The following is a 14,929-nucleotide window of genomic DNA, read 5'->3' as shown; positions in this document are numbered from 1 at the left end:
GTTTTATACAGAAGAAGGTAAGCTTGAGGTCGCACAAATTTAGAAATAGATCTCAAGACGAAGCCATACAAACTGAAAGCTTTGTTAATTATATAGCTTATATGCGAATCAAAGTTCGAGTCACATAATACACCTAAATCTCGCACAATCTTTTGTTATATTTCGGGACGAAGTATGTAGAGTGTAATTAAATTTAATTTTGTTTTTATGTTAATTTTGTACAACCTATTAAGATCATCTAGAAGAAGTGCGCAATCGTTGAGGTTTTTACAGTCTTTACATATTTTTATATCATCTGCGTACATAAGGAAATTACAATTACGAAAACACTCTTGAATGTCATTAGCAAATATGACAAAAAGAAGTGACCCCAATATGCAACCCTGAGGAACTCCGGACTTGACAGTGATGGAGTCAGATTCAAAACCATTTACTACTACTTTCTGAGCTCTGTTCAATATGTATGAGGCAAACCAACGGAGCAGGTTACCTCGTATACCATTATATGCTATTTTATGCAGCAATAATGTGTGATCAACCTTCTCAAAAGCCTGCCTAAAATTTATATAAACAGCATCAACTTGTGTCCTGCGATCTATGTTCTCAAAAAGATAATTGGTGAAAGTCATAAGATTAGTTATCGTGGAGCGCTTAGCAACAAAACCATGTTGTTCCCTTATGATTTGATGGTGCAACATACCGTAAAGAGCATTATGGACTAGGCGCTCAAATAGCTTGGCCAGAGTGGAGTTTATAGAAATGGGATGATAGGTTTCGATGTTGGCCTTCACCCCACCTTTATACACAGGCGTAATAAAAGCTCTTTTCCATGTTGTGGGAAAGATGCCTTCGTATAGACATTTATTAAAAATAATATGTTAGGCTGTGTATGTGCTATTTGCAGTCATTATAAAAAGTTTAGATGGAAGGCTATCGGGTCCAGTCATCTGAGGACTTTAGTCCCTTAAATACCGTTTGCTTGGAAAGATATACAGGGTGTCCCAGAAATAGACTGAATTATTGTTATCTCTCTCACTTCAGATAACAATGACTTACTGACATTTTGTTCTATTTATTTTACTGCAAATCATCTAAAAGAAATAAAATTAAACCTCTAAAGGTTAATTAAATCTTAGCTTTCCTTCAGTCATTTTAATCCTCCAAATGTTTAAGTGATAGTTTTCTTGGAGTCATTTTTGTTAGTTAATAAACTAATTAAGCTTAAGAATGATGAGATAGCCAAACAGATGTCCTCATCCATTCGTCAAGGCCCACCTTTGTCTCAGGTAAAGGTAAGGTCGGTTGCACGCTGCCCTTCTTGACAACAAGAGTGAGAGAGGTAGCAATAATTCGGTCTCTTATCCCCTCGGCCCATTGTAATTGAAGGTAAAAGAGTTGCACCGACTTTTACAACCCTTAACCCACGAAAACGACTCATGCAAAAGTAATTGAACTTAAACATAAGAATATGCCATGACTATGAAGGCTGCAGTCTTCGAAACGTCGGGAGAAAACTAAAATATTAAAACCGCGATAAAATCCGAGAAATAGTTTAATTTTAATACATGGGGGTGATTCGGATACCCTAAGGAGTGCTCTATCACTGGATCTCGGCTTGACACTTTTTTCTGGGACACCCTGTATATTGGATATACAAGAAGAATTTTCCGAGTATATTTCTGGTTGCTGCCACGGCTCTGGGTCGTAACTGGAATGCTCATAAACAGAACTAAAGTATTCTGAGAAAAGATTGCATATTGTAATGGGATTGATCGAAGCGATATTAAAAAAAACATATTAGTAGGATAGCTGGACTTGTTTTTTCTGTTGGATATATATGACAAGAACATTTTCGTATTTTTAGATATGCTGTTCTCAACCGAATTGATATAATTATGTTTGCTTTTTATACACTCACGTTGGGAACAGCGCACAGCTTTAAGAGGCAAATTGTGAATATACTCACATCAAATGAACTGACGCATTTATAAGATTTAATTACTTAAAGACTTTACTCTGCAAATAATATTCCTATTTTATAATTTATATACTTTGTTGTTTTGTTTCTTTCTTTTATTTCATTAAGCAATTTACTTATTATTATTATTTTTTGGTTTTAGTTTAAGTTTTTGTTTTAAATAAGATGTTCATTGTTAATATAACTTTATCCTCTGTACAACTCTGTAATATACAATTGTTTGTTTTCCCTAATAAATAAAAAAAAAAAAAAAAAAAAAGGAATCTGGCGATATTTGGAGAACTCGTTGTAATTAGAACGATTATGATATTTCTTCCATTTAATCCAGGCGCTTTTTTTTTTAAATACGCTTTAGAGAAGGTGAGAATCAGAATGGGAATCTGGATCTACGTGGACGAGTCAGTGGAACATGTAACTTAACTTGTCCGCTTTTCGGAAGATAGAGGTGTAAGAGAATTTTCCCAATCGATCTCTTCCAAATCATATGAAATGATTTTAAAATCAGCGTTTTGATAATTGTATTTAAGTACACGACGTCAACTCAGTGATATGAGAGGACTGCAGGAAGTAACCTCGACACTCGATATTAGAAGATATTAGAAGAACCTTGTTGGTTTTTTACTGTATTATATTGCACCCCATTACGTTGTGATACGCAATTTAAAAAGACCGCCCAACTGAAGTGGAGACGTGTAGAACCATATGATTTCCTTTGTTTGCCTAAATGATATCAGGTATATTATAGTCATCAATTATGTACAATGACTCCAACGAGCAATCGTTACCAACCTCTTCCAAAGTATTTATGTATTGAGAGTATGATTCCTCAGGACAGGGGGAGTTGGGACATGACATGTCGTTTATTCGGTAGTGATGCTGGTAATTAGACCATTGTCAGTTAAATTCCAGTGAGACGACAATTTGTAGGCAATATACTAGGACGTAGCTCACGAAGTATAGCTAACGCCTCCACCATCACGCTTATTAGTAACAGTGCGGTTGCGGTCTTGTCGAAAAACTAGATATTGGTCATCAATGAATTCTTAGTCTTGAATAACCGGAGTTAGCCGTATGACTTGTTGATTTTATATAAAAATATTAAACAAATAGTTTGCATAATTTATATTTGGCGTTATTGTTAAAACTATCTAAGTTTAGGATAAGAATTAATTTAAGTATTTGTTAACAGTATAATACTACATTAAGTACATATTGAATTTTGAACGTTGATTATTTTGTTCTCAGATTACTCAATAGTTGACGAAGCATGGATAAGATTAATGAATCTGCTATTAAGGAGTGGGAAGGCGCTGAACGTCCCAACTACTTCAGCAATGAAAACTTGAAGTACCCATATTCGGAACTGCCGTTCTACGATCAATACCACTTGGTGAAGATACCAACTAAAGACGAGTACATAGAGCACGTGGACTACTGGGGAGAAGGTAGGATCCCTACTAGTGATGGAGACAGCGGTTTCCGCGACTGCTACAACGTCAACCGCCAGTACCAGTGCGTCAGTAACGGCCCCGACAAATACTGTAAGATTCCCAACAGAATACCAGTGTACGATGAGAACACGTGCGACACCTCCAGCTACATCAAAGACCACACAGTTAAGTTAGTCACTCTGATGTCGGCGCCCATCATCGAAGCTTGTGCTCAAGATATAGCTCGCATCGTGAACCCTGAAGTCGGCAGCGTTGTAGTCTTCGGATTTGAAATCGATTCTCCAGACATTCGAAGGCTAGTTAAAGAGTTGAGCGCAATATCTATGTACTACTGTCCGGGATATGTATTGTCAGACTATTTTGATGGCTTGATGAAATTTAGTTTCCACATGGCGTTCTTGAGTGCTGATAATATAGAGGAAGAGCTGTATAACGCAATTAGCGGTTGGAATATGGCCACTGCGGTAGCAATTACAAAATCTTTGCACAGAACCGGTGGCAGTTCTAACATAGCTAACGTAGTTAATAAGGTGCTCGATGAAGGCATGGATAGTACAATGACATTCGCTTACAAACTTTGGCACGCTGGCGAGAAAGACATTGTAACGGACAATTTCCCTATTGCTTTTAAGTTGATCTTAAATGAAGATGAAATTGAGATTGCGAGTAATCGTTACGAGGACTCGATTTTGAAATTGGATTCAAATACTGACGAGTGGCATAACAGGCTAGCGTGGGGTGATGATAGCGGCAGTAACGGTACAAGATACACTTGGGCAATGTTCCCGATTTGGAAAGACGATAAAATATTATTTAGATTGAAAAACATTGAGTACGATATGTGCCTGAGACTCGACATTCATGATAACTCCGCAGGAGATAGGAAAGCCTGGGGCTCACAAAACTTGGACGACGTCAGGTACAACTGGAAGCTGGAACCAATAAATCATGGCAACAAGACAGTGTTCTATATAGTGAATTGTGAATTTGATCAGGCTCTGAAACTGGATGATAACGTAGACAAGGACGGGGATCGGCAGCTGTGGGGCCATAACGGGATGTATTACGATCCTGAAAAATTTGGGTGGATTGTGCAGTCTGATTAAGTATAGAGATATAATTATACAAGAATACATTAAATATCTTCCGTTTGATTATTACTTTTTGGACATTTTTTATTTGTATTTTAGAAAGTAAGTTTATGTTAATTTGAGTTTAAAAAAAACTATTTGTTCAAATGATAGAACTACACAATTTAACAGACATAATAAATTCTTAACTACTAACAAAAGTGGTGTCTTCAATAAACACGTTACAATTATTATTTTATCTTTATTTATACTGGTATTCGTCCGACGACTGTCCAAATTACACCATTATATAAATGTTGAGATTATAATTAAATTTACGACACAAAATAGTTCTATCCACTATAAAAATTATATGAAAAATAATTTAATCACATAATGGCAACCCACAATGAAAAAAACATTTTAAAATTAATCTTATGTTTTTTTTTATTACTTTGAATGACGAGACGAGCTTGCCGTTCGCCTGATGGTAAGCGATACGACCGCCCATAAACAGTAGAAACACCATCCAACACCTAGAATTACAAAGTATTGTTCGGTATTTCACTACGTTGGCCATCCTGAGACATGAGATGTTAAGTCTCATTATGTTCAGTAGTTACACTGGCTAGAATGTCCTTCAAATCGAAACACAACACTGATTACACACTGTTGCTTGCCGGCAGAAATAGACATTGCGGTGTTACCTACCCAGGCGGACTCTCACATATAAGAGTCCTACCACCAGGAAGATTGTCAAGATCAAGTTATATGATTATTATATTATTTACTACACAAGTTAATCTCGCGACAAGCTTTTATCTCTACGTAGTATAAAACAAAGTTAGTTACAATTTCAAATTATTATTTTTTAAAGCATTTAAATATAGGCTCTTTTTTAACCACATTTATTATATTTTTTTACTATTATAAAAATTTTGTTACATGATTTGGATCAAAAAATTCAACCAAAACATCATAAGCCTTGACTCTAAAAGCCCCAGGATAATAATAAAATTTCAGACCGATTGACCACCTATGTTTTGGGTAACATTTTGAGTCCGCCAACTTAAATTTCGTTATGACCAACAGTTGACCCTTACAATTAACAATTGTTTTAGCGCCACCAATCTATGATCTATTGTATGACAGATGCGCGTGTTACATATTTTCATTCCCTGAGTATCATTACCCTCATTTTGAATTATTAAAATTATAATTTACTTTACGGTTATTTTATTGAATTGATTGTCATTCAAATAAAAATGGTTTTAAAATGACTTGACCGCCATAAGGGTGCGGGGTCGGATGGTTATCCTCTCTTGTTTTTGTAGCAAACTGTGGCTCAGCTCTAGCGACATCGTTGGCATTTACTACCCAACCGATTTAGATGAAATTGATACCGATATGGAGATAGTTTGAAATCCTGGGAAGAATATTGAAGTTTCTATCCCGGGAAAATATATAGTGTGACTTTTATAACAGAAAGCTTTAGCCCGGAAAAACTTTAACACGCGGGCGGAGCCGCGAGCAAAAGCTAGTAAATTATATTTTACAAAAAGAAAATTGATTTTGCATTCCTCCCATACGAAACGTCAATTTTATATGTAAGGACCTAATATGGCGTTCGGAATGGAATGGTCATGGTGGATAAATTCCACCGCGACCATTTCATTCCGACGGGCAGAAGCCCGTCGTCGGACGAACACCAGTATCAATAAAAATAAAATATAAATTGTAACGTCTTTATTGAAGACACCACTTTTGTTAGTAGTTAAGGTTTATATCTGTTAATGTTAACATTGTGTCGTTCCTTTGTCACTTTAACATCTCGGTTTTAACCTTATTTCACATAGATTTACTCTCTAAAATACAAATAAATAATGTTCAAAAACGAATTCATGAATGCGGAAGATATTTAATGTATTCTTGCATAATTATATCTCTATACTTAATTAGACTGCACAATCCACCCAAATTTTTCAGGATCGTAATACATCCCGTTATGGCCCCACAGCTGCCGATCCCCGTCCTTGTCTACGTTATCATCCAGTTTCAGAGCCTGATCAAATTCACAATTCACTATATAGAACACTGTCTTGTGGCCATGATTTATTGGTTCCAGCTTCCAGTTGTACCTGACGTCGTCCAAGTTTTGTGAGCCCCAGCCTTTCCTATCTCCTGCGGAGTTATCATGAATGTCGAGTCTCAGGCACATATCGTACTGAATGTTTTTCATTCTAAATATTACTTTATCGTCTTTCCAAATTGGGAACATTGTCCAACTGATTCTTGTACCGCTACTGCCGCTGTTATCACCCCACGCTAGCCTGTTATGCCACTCGTCAGTATTTGAATCCAATTTTAACATCGTATTTTTGTAATAATTACTCGCGATCTTAATTTCATCTTCATTTAAGATCAACTTAAAAGCAATAGGGAAATTGTCCGTTATAATGTCTTTCTCGCCAGAGTGCCAAAGTTTGTAAGCGAATGTCATTGTACTTTGCATGCCTTCATCGAGCACCTTATTAACTACGTTAGCTATGCTAGAACTGCCACCGGTTCTGTGCAAAGATTTTGTAATTGCTACCGCAGTGTCCATATTCCAAGAGCTAATTGCGTTATACAGTTCTTTCTCTATATTACCGGCACTTAAGAATGCCATATGTGAAAATGTCATCAAGCCTTCAAAATAGTCTGACAATACATATCCCGGACAGTAGTACATAGATATTGCGCTCAACTCTTTAACTAGCCTTCGAATGTCTGGGGAATCAATTTCAAATCCGAAGACTACAACGCTGCCGACTTCAGGGTTCACGATGCGAGCTATATCTCGAGCGCAGGCTTCGATGATGGGCGCCGACATCAGAGTGACTAACTTGACTGTGTGGTTTTTGATGTAGCTGGAGGTGTCGCACGTGTCCTCATTGTACACTGGTATTCTGTTGGGAATCTTACAGTATTTGTCGGGGCCGTTACTGACGCACTGGTACTGGCGGTTGACGTTGTAACAGTCGCGGAAACCGCTGTCTCCATCATTAGTAGGGATCCTACCCTCTCCCCAGTAGTCCACGTGCTCCACGAACTCGTCTTTAGTTGGTATCTTCACCAAGTGGTATTGATCGTAGAACGGCAGTTCTGAATATGGGTACTTCAAGTTTTCATTGCTGAAGTAGTTGGGACGTTCAGCGCCTTCCCAATCCTCAATAGTTTTTTTTTCAATCTTATTCATGCTTCGTCAACTATTGAGTAATCTGAGAACAAAATAATCAACGTTCAAAATTCAATATGTACTTAATGTGATATTATAGTGTTAGCACTTAAATTTTGTACAATAGAAAAAAAATTTACAACAACAAAAGATTTAGTTATAATCATCAACTTAGACAGTTTTAACAATAACGCCATATCTATATACTATTATATAAATCTGAAGAGTTTGTTTGTTTGAACGCGCTAATCTCAGGAACTACTGGTTCGAACGGAAAAAATCTTTTTGTGATGGATAGCCCTTTGTTCGTGGAGTGCTATAGGATATATATCATCACGCTATACCCAATAAGAGCGGAGCAGTAATGGCTAATCTCAGGAACTACCGGTTCGAACTGAAAAATTCTTTTGTGTTGGATAGCCCTTTGTTCGTGGAGTGCTATAGGCTATATATCATCACGCTATACCCAATAGGAGCGGAGCAGTAATGGCTAATCTCAGGAACTATCGGTTCGAACTGAACAATATTTTTTTTGTTGGATAGCCCTTTGTTCCTGGAGTGCTATAGGCTATATATCATCACGCTATGACAAATAGGAGCGGATCAGTAATGAAACATGTTGCAAAAACGCGGAAAAAAAAGAAACATAATTATATGATATTTTTCTTTATACTTATTGAAATATATTGGATATAATATTTTACTTTATGATATTTTTAGTACTGGCTGATTGATTGACAGAAAACTATTGCCTCAAGAAGCATGAAATCTTTTACAGTAAGTACTTTACGATATGAAAGTACGATATGTTTTTTTTTAATTCGTTCGCTAAGAAGTTAACTCGGGCGACGAATGACGAATACGAACTTGTATGGAAGTTAGTAATTGTTGAAGTTAGATTTATGTTCATACTTCATAGTGTTAGCATTTATTACAATTAGTATTTGTATTGTTTTAGTTTTGTAAAAAAATATACCTATGCCCCGTAATGTGCGTGTTCATATAATATCAGATACTGAGGTAAAATGAGATGCGAAAAATTGTATGGGACGTTCATAATTTTTGAGATTAGGGAGGTGAAATTTGATATTAAAGATTCTGTTTTTAAATAAATTCTTGTTATGTAAGTGTTTTTGGAAACGAATAAAATCTGTAAATAGAGGCCAATTACATCTATCTACTTTTAATTTTTTAAAATAGATTTTTTAAGATTGATAAAAATATTTTTCTTCAGGATTATTCGGAATTCACAATATCGCTAAAATAAATTTTGACCTCTGCTCCCAAGATCTAAATTTCAAAACCATGAGACCCTAATTTTAATGGGTACCAAGTAATTTACAACATTTTATGGCTTACGTACCGATTTTTTAAAAATGCGAATAAATCTTTCCCAACTATTTGTAATTACTGAGTCACTAAACTGTGATAGGAGCGGCAACAGCCCGCTTAAAATGTACGATTTACTGCTTGCGGCAATGATGCCAAATAATCATTTTCATACATGAAAATCATGTCGGCATACTCCAAAGCGGAGTAATTGTATCGAGCCATTGTAATAAATAAAAAAACAGTAAAGGATTCTAAAACTAAGTAAGATTTCAATTTTGAACAATCACTTTACAATTTATCTTATTCTACGTAATGTGTCCAATATCGCATATTTTACAGTTGAATAAATAAATACAGGCGGTCTGGCCGGCGAGGTGCGGCGGTGCAGCTAGGGTCGCCAACTTTTTTTGTCAAAAAAATATGAAAAAAAAAAGTATTTTTCAAATTTATGTTTTTATTGCCATAAACTTATATTTTTGAGTGCTTTTAGCACACGCTAACAATTTTTTATAACGCTTTAAAACTCTCAAGGCTACTTTTACAATCTAAGATTAAATTTAAATAAATAAATAGCTTGTATTTTATTTTATTGTTGTCAACATAATATGTACTACAATCTATTTTACCTAGTTTATTTATTTATTTATTTAGTAACACCAACGTAACGTACATTAACACATAATTCATAACAACAACGTTAATAGAAATCTTAAGCTAAATGTCGTTACAATATAAGGCGTACACGGCATGCATATATAACACAAAACAACTTGACAAAATATGCAATACAAAATAAAACAAAAAGTATAATGCGTGAGCATAGGCACACACATACAATTTTACATTAATTTATAATTTAGAAGATAACGAAAGAAAAGAGCAAACATTTTTTGTACAAAACTTAATTGGACTGTGTTAAAACGGAGAGGTGACTAATATGAAAAATATTAACAATAAAATTAAGGCAAGGATGATTGTGATTGGAATTCTAAAATGGCGTTCCGAAATTTCATAGTATTGATGTTATAATAGTATCAATACTAGTTCAGTACTTATCCAATTATGTGGTATAAATATAACACATATTCACTATAAGTGATTTGTTTTATATATCACAGTAAATATTAGAAATAAAGTATTTTCGCATACTTTATTTTTATACAAAAGTACAAAGTATAATTATCGAAAATAAAGTAGGATACGTTATTATAAAGTATGGTTGTCAACCTTAGGTGCAGCGCATCAAAATTGGTAATAAGTACTCGTACGCAATTGAGTGATTTGTCCGACGTCCCAGGATAGCGATGTGTCACTGATCAGTGACCTCTAAAATGTGCAGGTTTCGGCAAGAATGCAAAATACAAACATTCAAACCTAGATGTTTTGTATCTTTCTCATATTTTTGCATTTTATCTTACGTCATTCTAATGGGCTACTTCATGACTGTTATTTCTAAGGCATATGGTATAATATATATTGATTTGTACAGAAATATATTTATGAACAGTTTTGTTCTGGCGAAAATTGTAACGCAGTTCAAATAGAGCCATTAAGTGACGAGCTGACAACATGTTTCTTGACACCGGTGCAGGAGTTGTGAAACAAGCGATGATAACTTGCAACAGACGCAGCGTGTAGAAAATGTTGGAAACGGAAAATAATGTCCTGTTACTAAACTATCTGTTATATTTAGCTGTATTTTTGTTTGCCACATTGGAATATCCGCGGATATAATACGAAGTTCAAGTCGAAAGTCGTATTGTCGCCCAAAACTACGAAGTTATTTGCACAATTTATCACTAATTACAATGTTTGAAATATTTATTTGTTGAATAAGTACATTAGTACTGTATTTATAAGCATTCAAGTCAAGGGTAGTTTCCTATGTTTGATTTAGTTTATTATTTTATATGTATGAAAAAGAAATTATTCTGCAAAATCATCAAAATTGGTTGAAAAATGAAGCAGTTATTCATATTTGAAATATTGTAGTGTACAAAGTGGGGGCGTGGTGGGGTTATCGCGCTGTCCTTTTCTCACTCACGCAGCGTTATTGCCGGTGGCACTGGGTGACGTCACATTTCACTATTACTGTACTTTGTCAGCTTCTCTTTCCACCAATTTCAAAGCCTTATAACTTATTTATTATTCTGTGGATTTTGTCAATTTTTTCCGATAGATTTTAAATGAAATACATTTTCGATCGAAAGACGTCAATTACCTATTTTTTTTTCATTTCATTTTCATTGAAGGTGTACAATGTGATTACATAATATTATTTATGCTTATTATTATGTCGCTCTATGTTATATTGTGATCATCACGGTCCGTAGACACCTTTGTTCAGAGGGACCCTACATAAAAAACAAAACTTAACTTTCCTTGCAACCTATTTCTCAGATGTAAAGGTGGTATTATATCAAGCAGTCACGGACGCAACATTATTCAAATAATGGATATTTACCTTGTTTGTTCTGGAAATCGGAACTTCTTCGTTCTGCAGCTCAGGAGTGCGACAGCCGCTCCCGAAATTTGAAATGAACATGCCACCAATGACTGAATCCTATTTATACTCTCTGATGACTCAGATCAGTAAAGTCGTTTATAGATAGTACATACATGATAGACTTTCATTTGCAACTTGTCTTGTCTCAATGAGTCAGTTGTTGTGAGTTTGTTCATAATTGCACAGCTGAAAAAATATCTGCATTGTCAATGAATAATAACATAGTGCACACTGAAGATCACTACATTTAAAAAAATATCACATTTAACAAGTTTCTTGTACACAAATATTCTTGCGTCAGTGGCACATCCACTTGAATTCGTGTTCGGTATGACTACCTGTCAGAAGTCTCGGGTTTGAATCCTGGGTGAGGCAAAGTGGCATCGGATTGTCGTGCTAAGTATCATACCGGAGTTTGGAATTTGTGCACGACATGACGATACGTTAGCCTCTTATCACGTCGTGGGATAGAATACACTTGCTGAAAAGTAGGTACACTATTCGCGCACCTGCTAACGCTTTCGGGGAATAAGGGTAGGCAGACACCTTATCTAAAACATTTTTCGTTGCACCACCACCTTGCACTTCATTGTTCCATGTGATACCGAGTACCCATTTTATTCATTAATTACCCTTTTGATTGTACACATGATAGCCCGTTCTATTACTGAGTGAAATCATTATGTAAAGGATCACGACGACACTCATTGTAGTCGGCCGTGTCGCTTAAAGGAAAATACCGCTTGATACTGATTCACAATAAATTGGATAATAGCTACATTTTGGCAATATAATGGAGGTGATACATTACTCCGGACAAAAGAAAGCACGCGTGCAGAGCGGTGCAAATAACAGCAATAAGTAGTTCTAACTGACGTTAGTATTCAAAAATCTAAATATTAGTTATCAGCATTAATGCGGGACTGCCTCGGTGGCGTAGTTGTACTGCATGCGCGGTACGGCAGCGCTCTGAGGTCCTGAGTTCGAATCCCGGGTCGGGCAAAGTGATATTTGGATTTTTTTGCTCAGTATCAGCCCGGAGCCTGGAATTTGTGCCCGATATGGCGATAGGCTCGCCCCCTATCACATCATGGGACTGAACACACTTGGCGAAAAGTGGGTGCCATGGTTGCGTCTCTGCATACCCCTTCGGGGATAAAATGCGTGATGTTGTGTGTATTATTGCGGGAAATCATGGCATGTGGCCCGGTTCTTTTGGAAGGCTTGTGTGAGAACATGAATCTGACGTAAAGAGACCCTTTTGAAATAAATAATATGGTTGGGGTTTATATGGTTTATGGTTTAAGAATCATTTATTTCTCATAAGATTATAAATTAATCACTTACTGAGAAAACTACTTAACACAGTAATTTTATACACCTTACAAGTACTCTCTCTATGTGTACTTATGTAGGGTATACAGCGAGACAACGCGTACAAGGTGCAGGGACTATTGCAGAAAAGATGGCAATTATTCTGAGTCTATAGATGGGATCTAGAGGGACTGGTTACTGGGCTATTGATTGAGAGGTTTTAGGTTGATTTATTCAGTTTTTTTAGTATTATCCCGATTTTTGTTATCTAATATCAAATCTATTATTTCATCGTTTCCTAAAGGTATTGTTTCTAATACGTTATTGTATACAATTATGACATGTGATTAAGCGTTAGCGATTGTGTTTTTACTTTTTTGTATTCTATATCGAAATCGTATTCGGCTAAATATTATTATTAAGAGTTAATTTTGAATTAGGGTCCTTAAGGGACATAATCTATGTAAGTGGACGATGGTCAGAGTAAATTGTAAATTTCTTTCCGTACAGATATGGGCGGAAATAATTGGTTGTCAAAACTATTCATAATAGTTCCTTTTCCATGGTTGTATACTTTTGTTCGGTTTCGGAAAGTGAACGCGAAGCGTATGCTATTGGTTTATCTGAGCCTACTTTTCTTTGGGATAATACTGATCCTAATGCTACATCGGATGCATCAGTAGAAAGAAAAGAAAAAGAAAAATAAATCTTTGTAATGTAAAGTAAAAATAAGAATAAATATTTGATCAAAATCTCGCAAAGAAAAATTATACATTTATACAAACGTCGCGATGCAAAACATACAGAAAAGTCAGGGCGCGGACATGACGCGCACCCTATTGTAAAACATACAGAAAGGACGGGGCACCGTCGCGAGCGCCGTTGGACGGGGGTGCGGGGGAGTGGGGCTGTCACCTGTGTCCTTGTATATTAAGTGAAAATGCGGGATGATTATGTATTCAACGTTCAATTTGCAGTTTAATTGAAAAATCATTCAATTCTCTATAATTATAATAGACCTGAGTATTACAAACACCCTCTGTGTATTAGCGAGATACCCCAGTGCTAACACATTTTCATTTTCGAAAGAAGATATGTAATCGTTTCAAAATCGGATAGCTGAAAACCGTTAGCTCTCACGGCGCCCATTGTCACGTCCGAGCCTCGTCTTTTCTATATGTTTTAAAAAATTACGACGGCGCCCCGTCCGTGCCATGTCTGCGCCCCACGCCTTTTCTGTGTGGTCCGCGCCTAAGCGATGACTACCCGAAGAAGAAGGGCAGAAAGAAACTCCGGGCTTTTTTTGTCATCAATTGTCCATTGAATCTTTTGTATTTCTTTTTTTCCAAGTCTTTTGTATACAAAGTCAGATTATATAAGCTAATGCACGCATATCGCCTTTAAAGTGGGGAGAAAATCAAATTAAAAAGATTTCACAAATACTAAATACTTCGTGAGTAGCGTGCATACGCCTACATTTACAAACATAATTTTGTGGTTTTATTTTTTCATATTTTTGTCATAGTTCTCAGTCAATTTAAAGGCACGACAAAATGATCGTTCGGCCATCCTTAGTACATATCCTAAGTACATATTTACTTGAACAATTTATTCAGTGTGACTACATTTCTTAATGTTTGATATCTCGAGGTGACTAATGTAGAGTGACGTATGCATGATACCTAGTAGCCACACAGTATTGATATTCGAACCGAGAAATAAATACTTTTGAGTGACCATTTTAATCCCACAAATACATTTCTAGTACAAATACACTGCCCGCAAAGATTTCCATCGTTAATTCCGGCGCCGTGTGTCCGCTATTTTTGCATATTAAGCCAAATTATTAATTCCATTACAGCGCGTGCTCGCAATCAGTCCGCGCTAACGAACACGGTATTACGTGATTAAGCGGGTTTTTTATACGAGAACACGTCTAAAACCGTGCGGTCAAATTGTCCGGTGTAAACACGGCTTTGCATACGGTTGTTTGGGTGGAGCGACCAATTACAAGCTTGTTATGAAGTTTCGTCCTGTAGGAAAAAGGTTATTGAACTTATA

General features: G+C 36.1%; 3 protein-coding genes across 5 annotated transcripts in view; 2 read left to right on the top strand and 1 right to left on the bottom strand.

The window, feature by feature from the left end:
* LOC115446736 (microvitellogenin-like) overlaps nucleotides 1-14,929 on the top strand; it is a 59,992-nt gene that overhangs the window by 12,079 nt on the left and 32,984 nt on the right. The window contains exon 2 of one of the 3 annotated variants that reach the window (XM_030173510.2): nucleotides 3,224-4,753. The exons of the other annotated variants lie outside the window; for them this stretch is intronic. Within the exon in view, the coding sequence (XP_030029370.1) occupies nucleotides 3,246-4,535 (1,290 nt within the window). The 5' untranslated portion in view covers nucleotides 3,224-3,245 and the 3' untranslated portion in view covers nucleotides 4,536-4,753. Of the gene's footprint in view, nucleotides 1-3,223; nucleotides 4,754-14,929 lie in introns of those variants that run through there. 3 annotated transcript variants of the gene reach the window in all.
* Nucleotides 1-14,929, top strand: part of LOC115446737 (microvitellogenin-like) — a 45,645-nt gene that overhangs the window by 11,992 nt on the left and 18,724 nt on the right. The gene's annotated exons all lie outside the window — the stretch shown is intronic.
* On the bottom strand, nucleotides 6,231-11,664 carry LOC115446739 (microvitellogenin-like). The gene is made up of 2 exons (XM_030173515.2): nucleotides 11,513-11,664; nucleotides 6,231-7,759 (listed from the first exon to the last, which is right to left on the bottom strand). The coding sequence occupies exon 2, from the start codon at nucleotides 7,735-7,737 to the stop codon at nucleotides 6,451-6,453; it is 1,287 nt and encodes a 428-aa protein (XP_030029375.1). The 5' UTR covers nucleotides 7,738-7,759; nucleotides 11,513-11,664; the 3' UTR covers nucleotides 6,231-6,450.

The sequence above is a fragment of the Manduca sexta genome, chromosome 23 (assembly GCF_014839805.1).
Source record: "Manduca sexta isolate Smith_Timp_Sample1 chromosome 23, JHU_Msex_v1.0, whole genome shotgun sequence".
Lineage (NCBI taxonomy): Eukaryota > Metazoa > Arthropoda > Insecta > Lepidoptera > Sphingidae > Manduca > Manduca sexta.
Note: the sequence above shows the minus strand (reverse complement) of the source record. Positions and strands in the feature narration are given on the sequence as shown.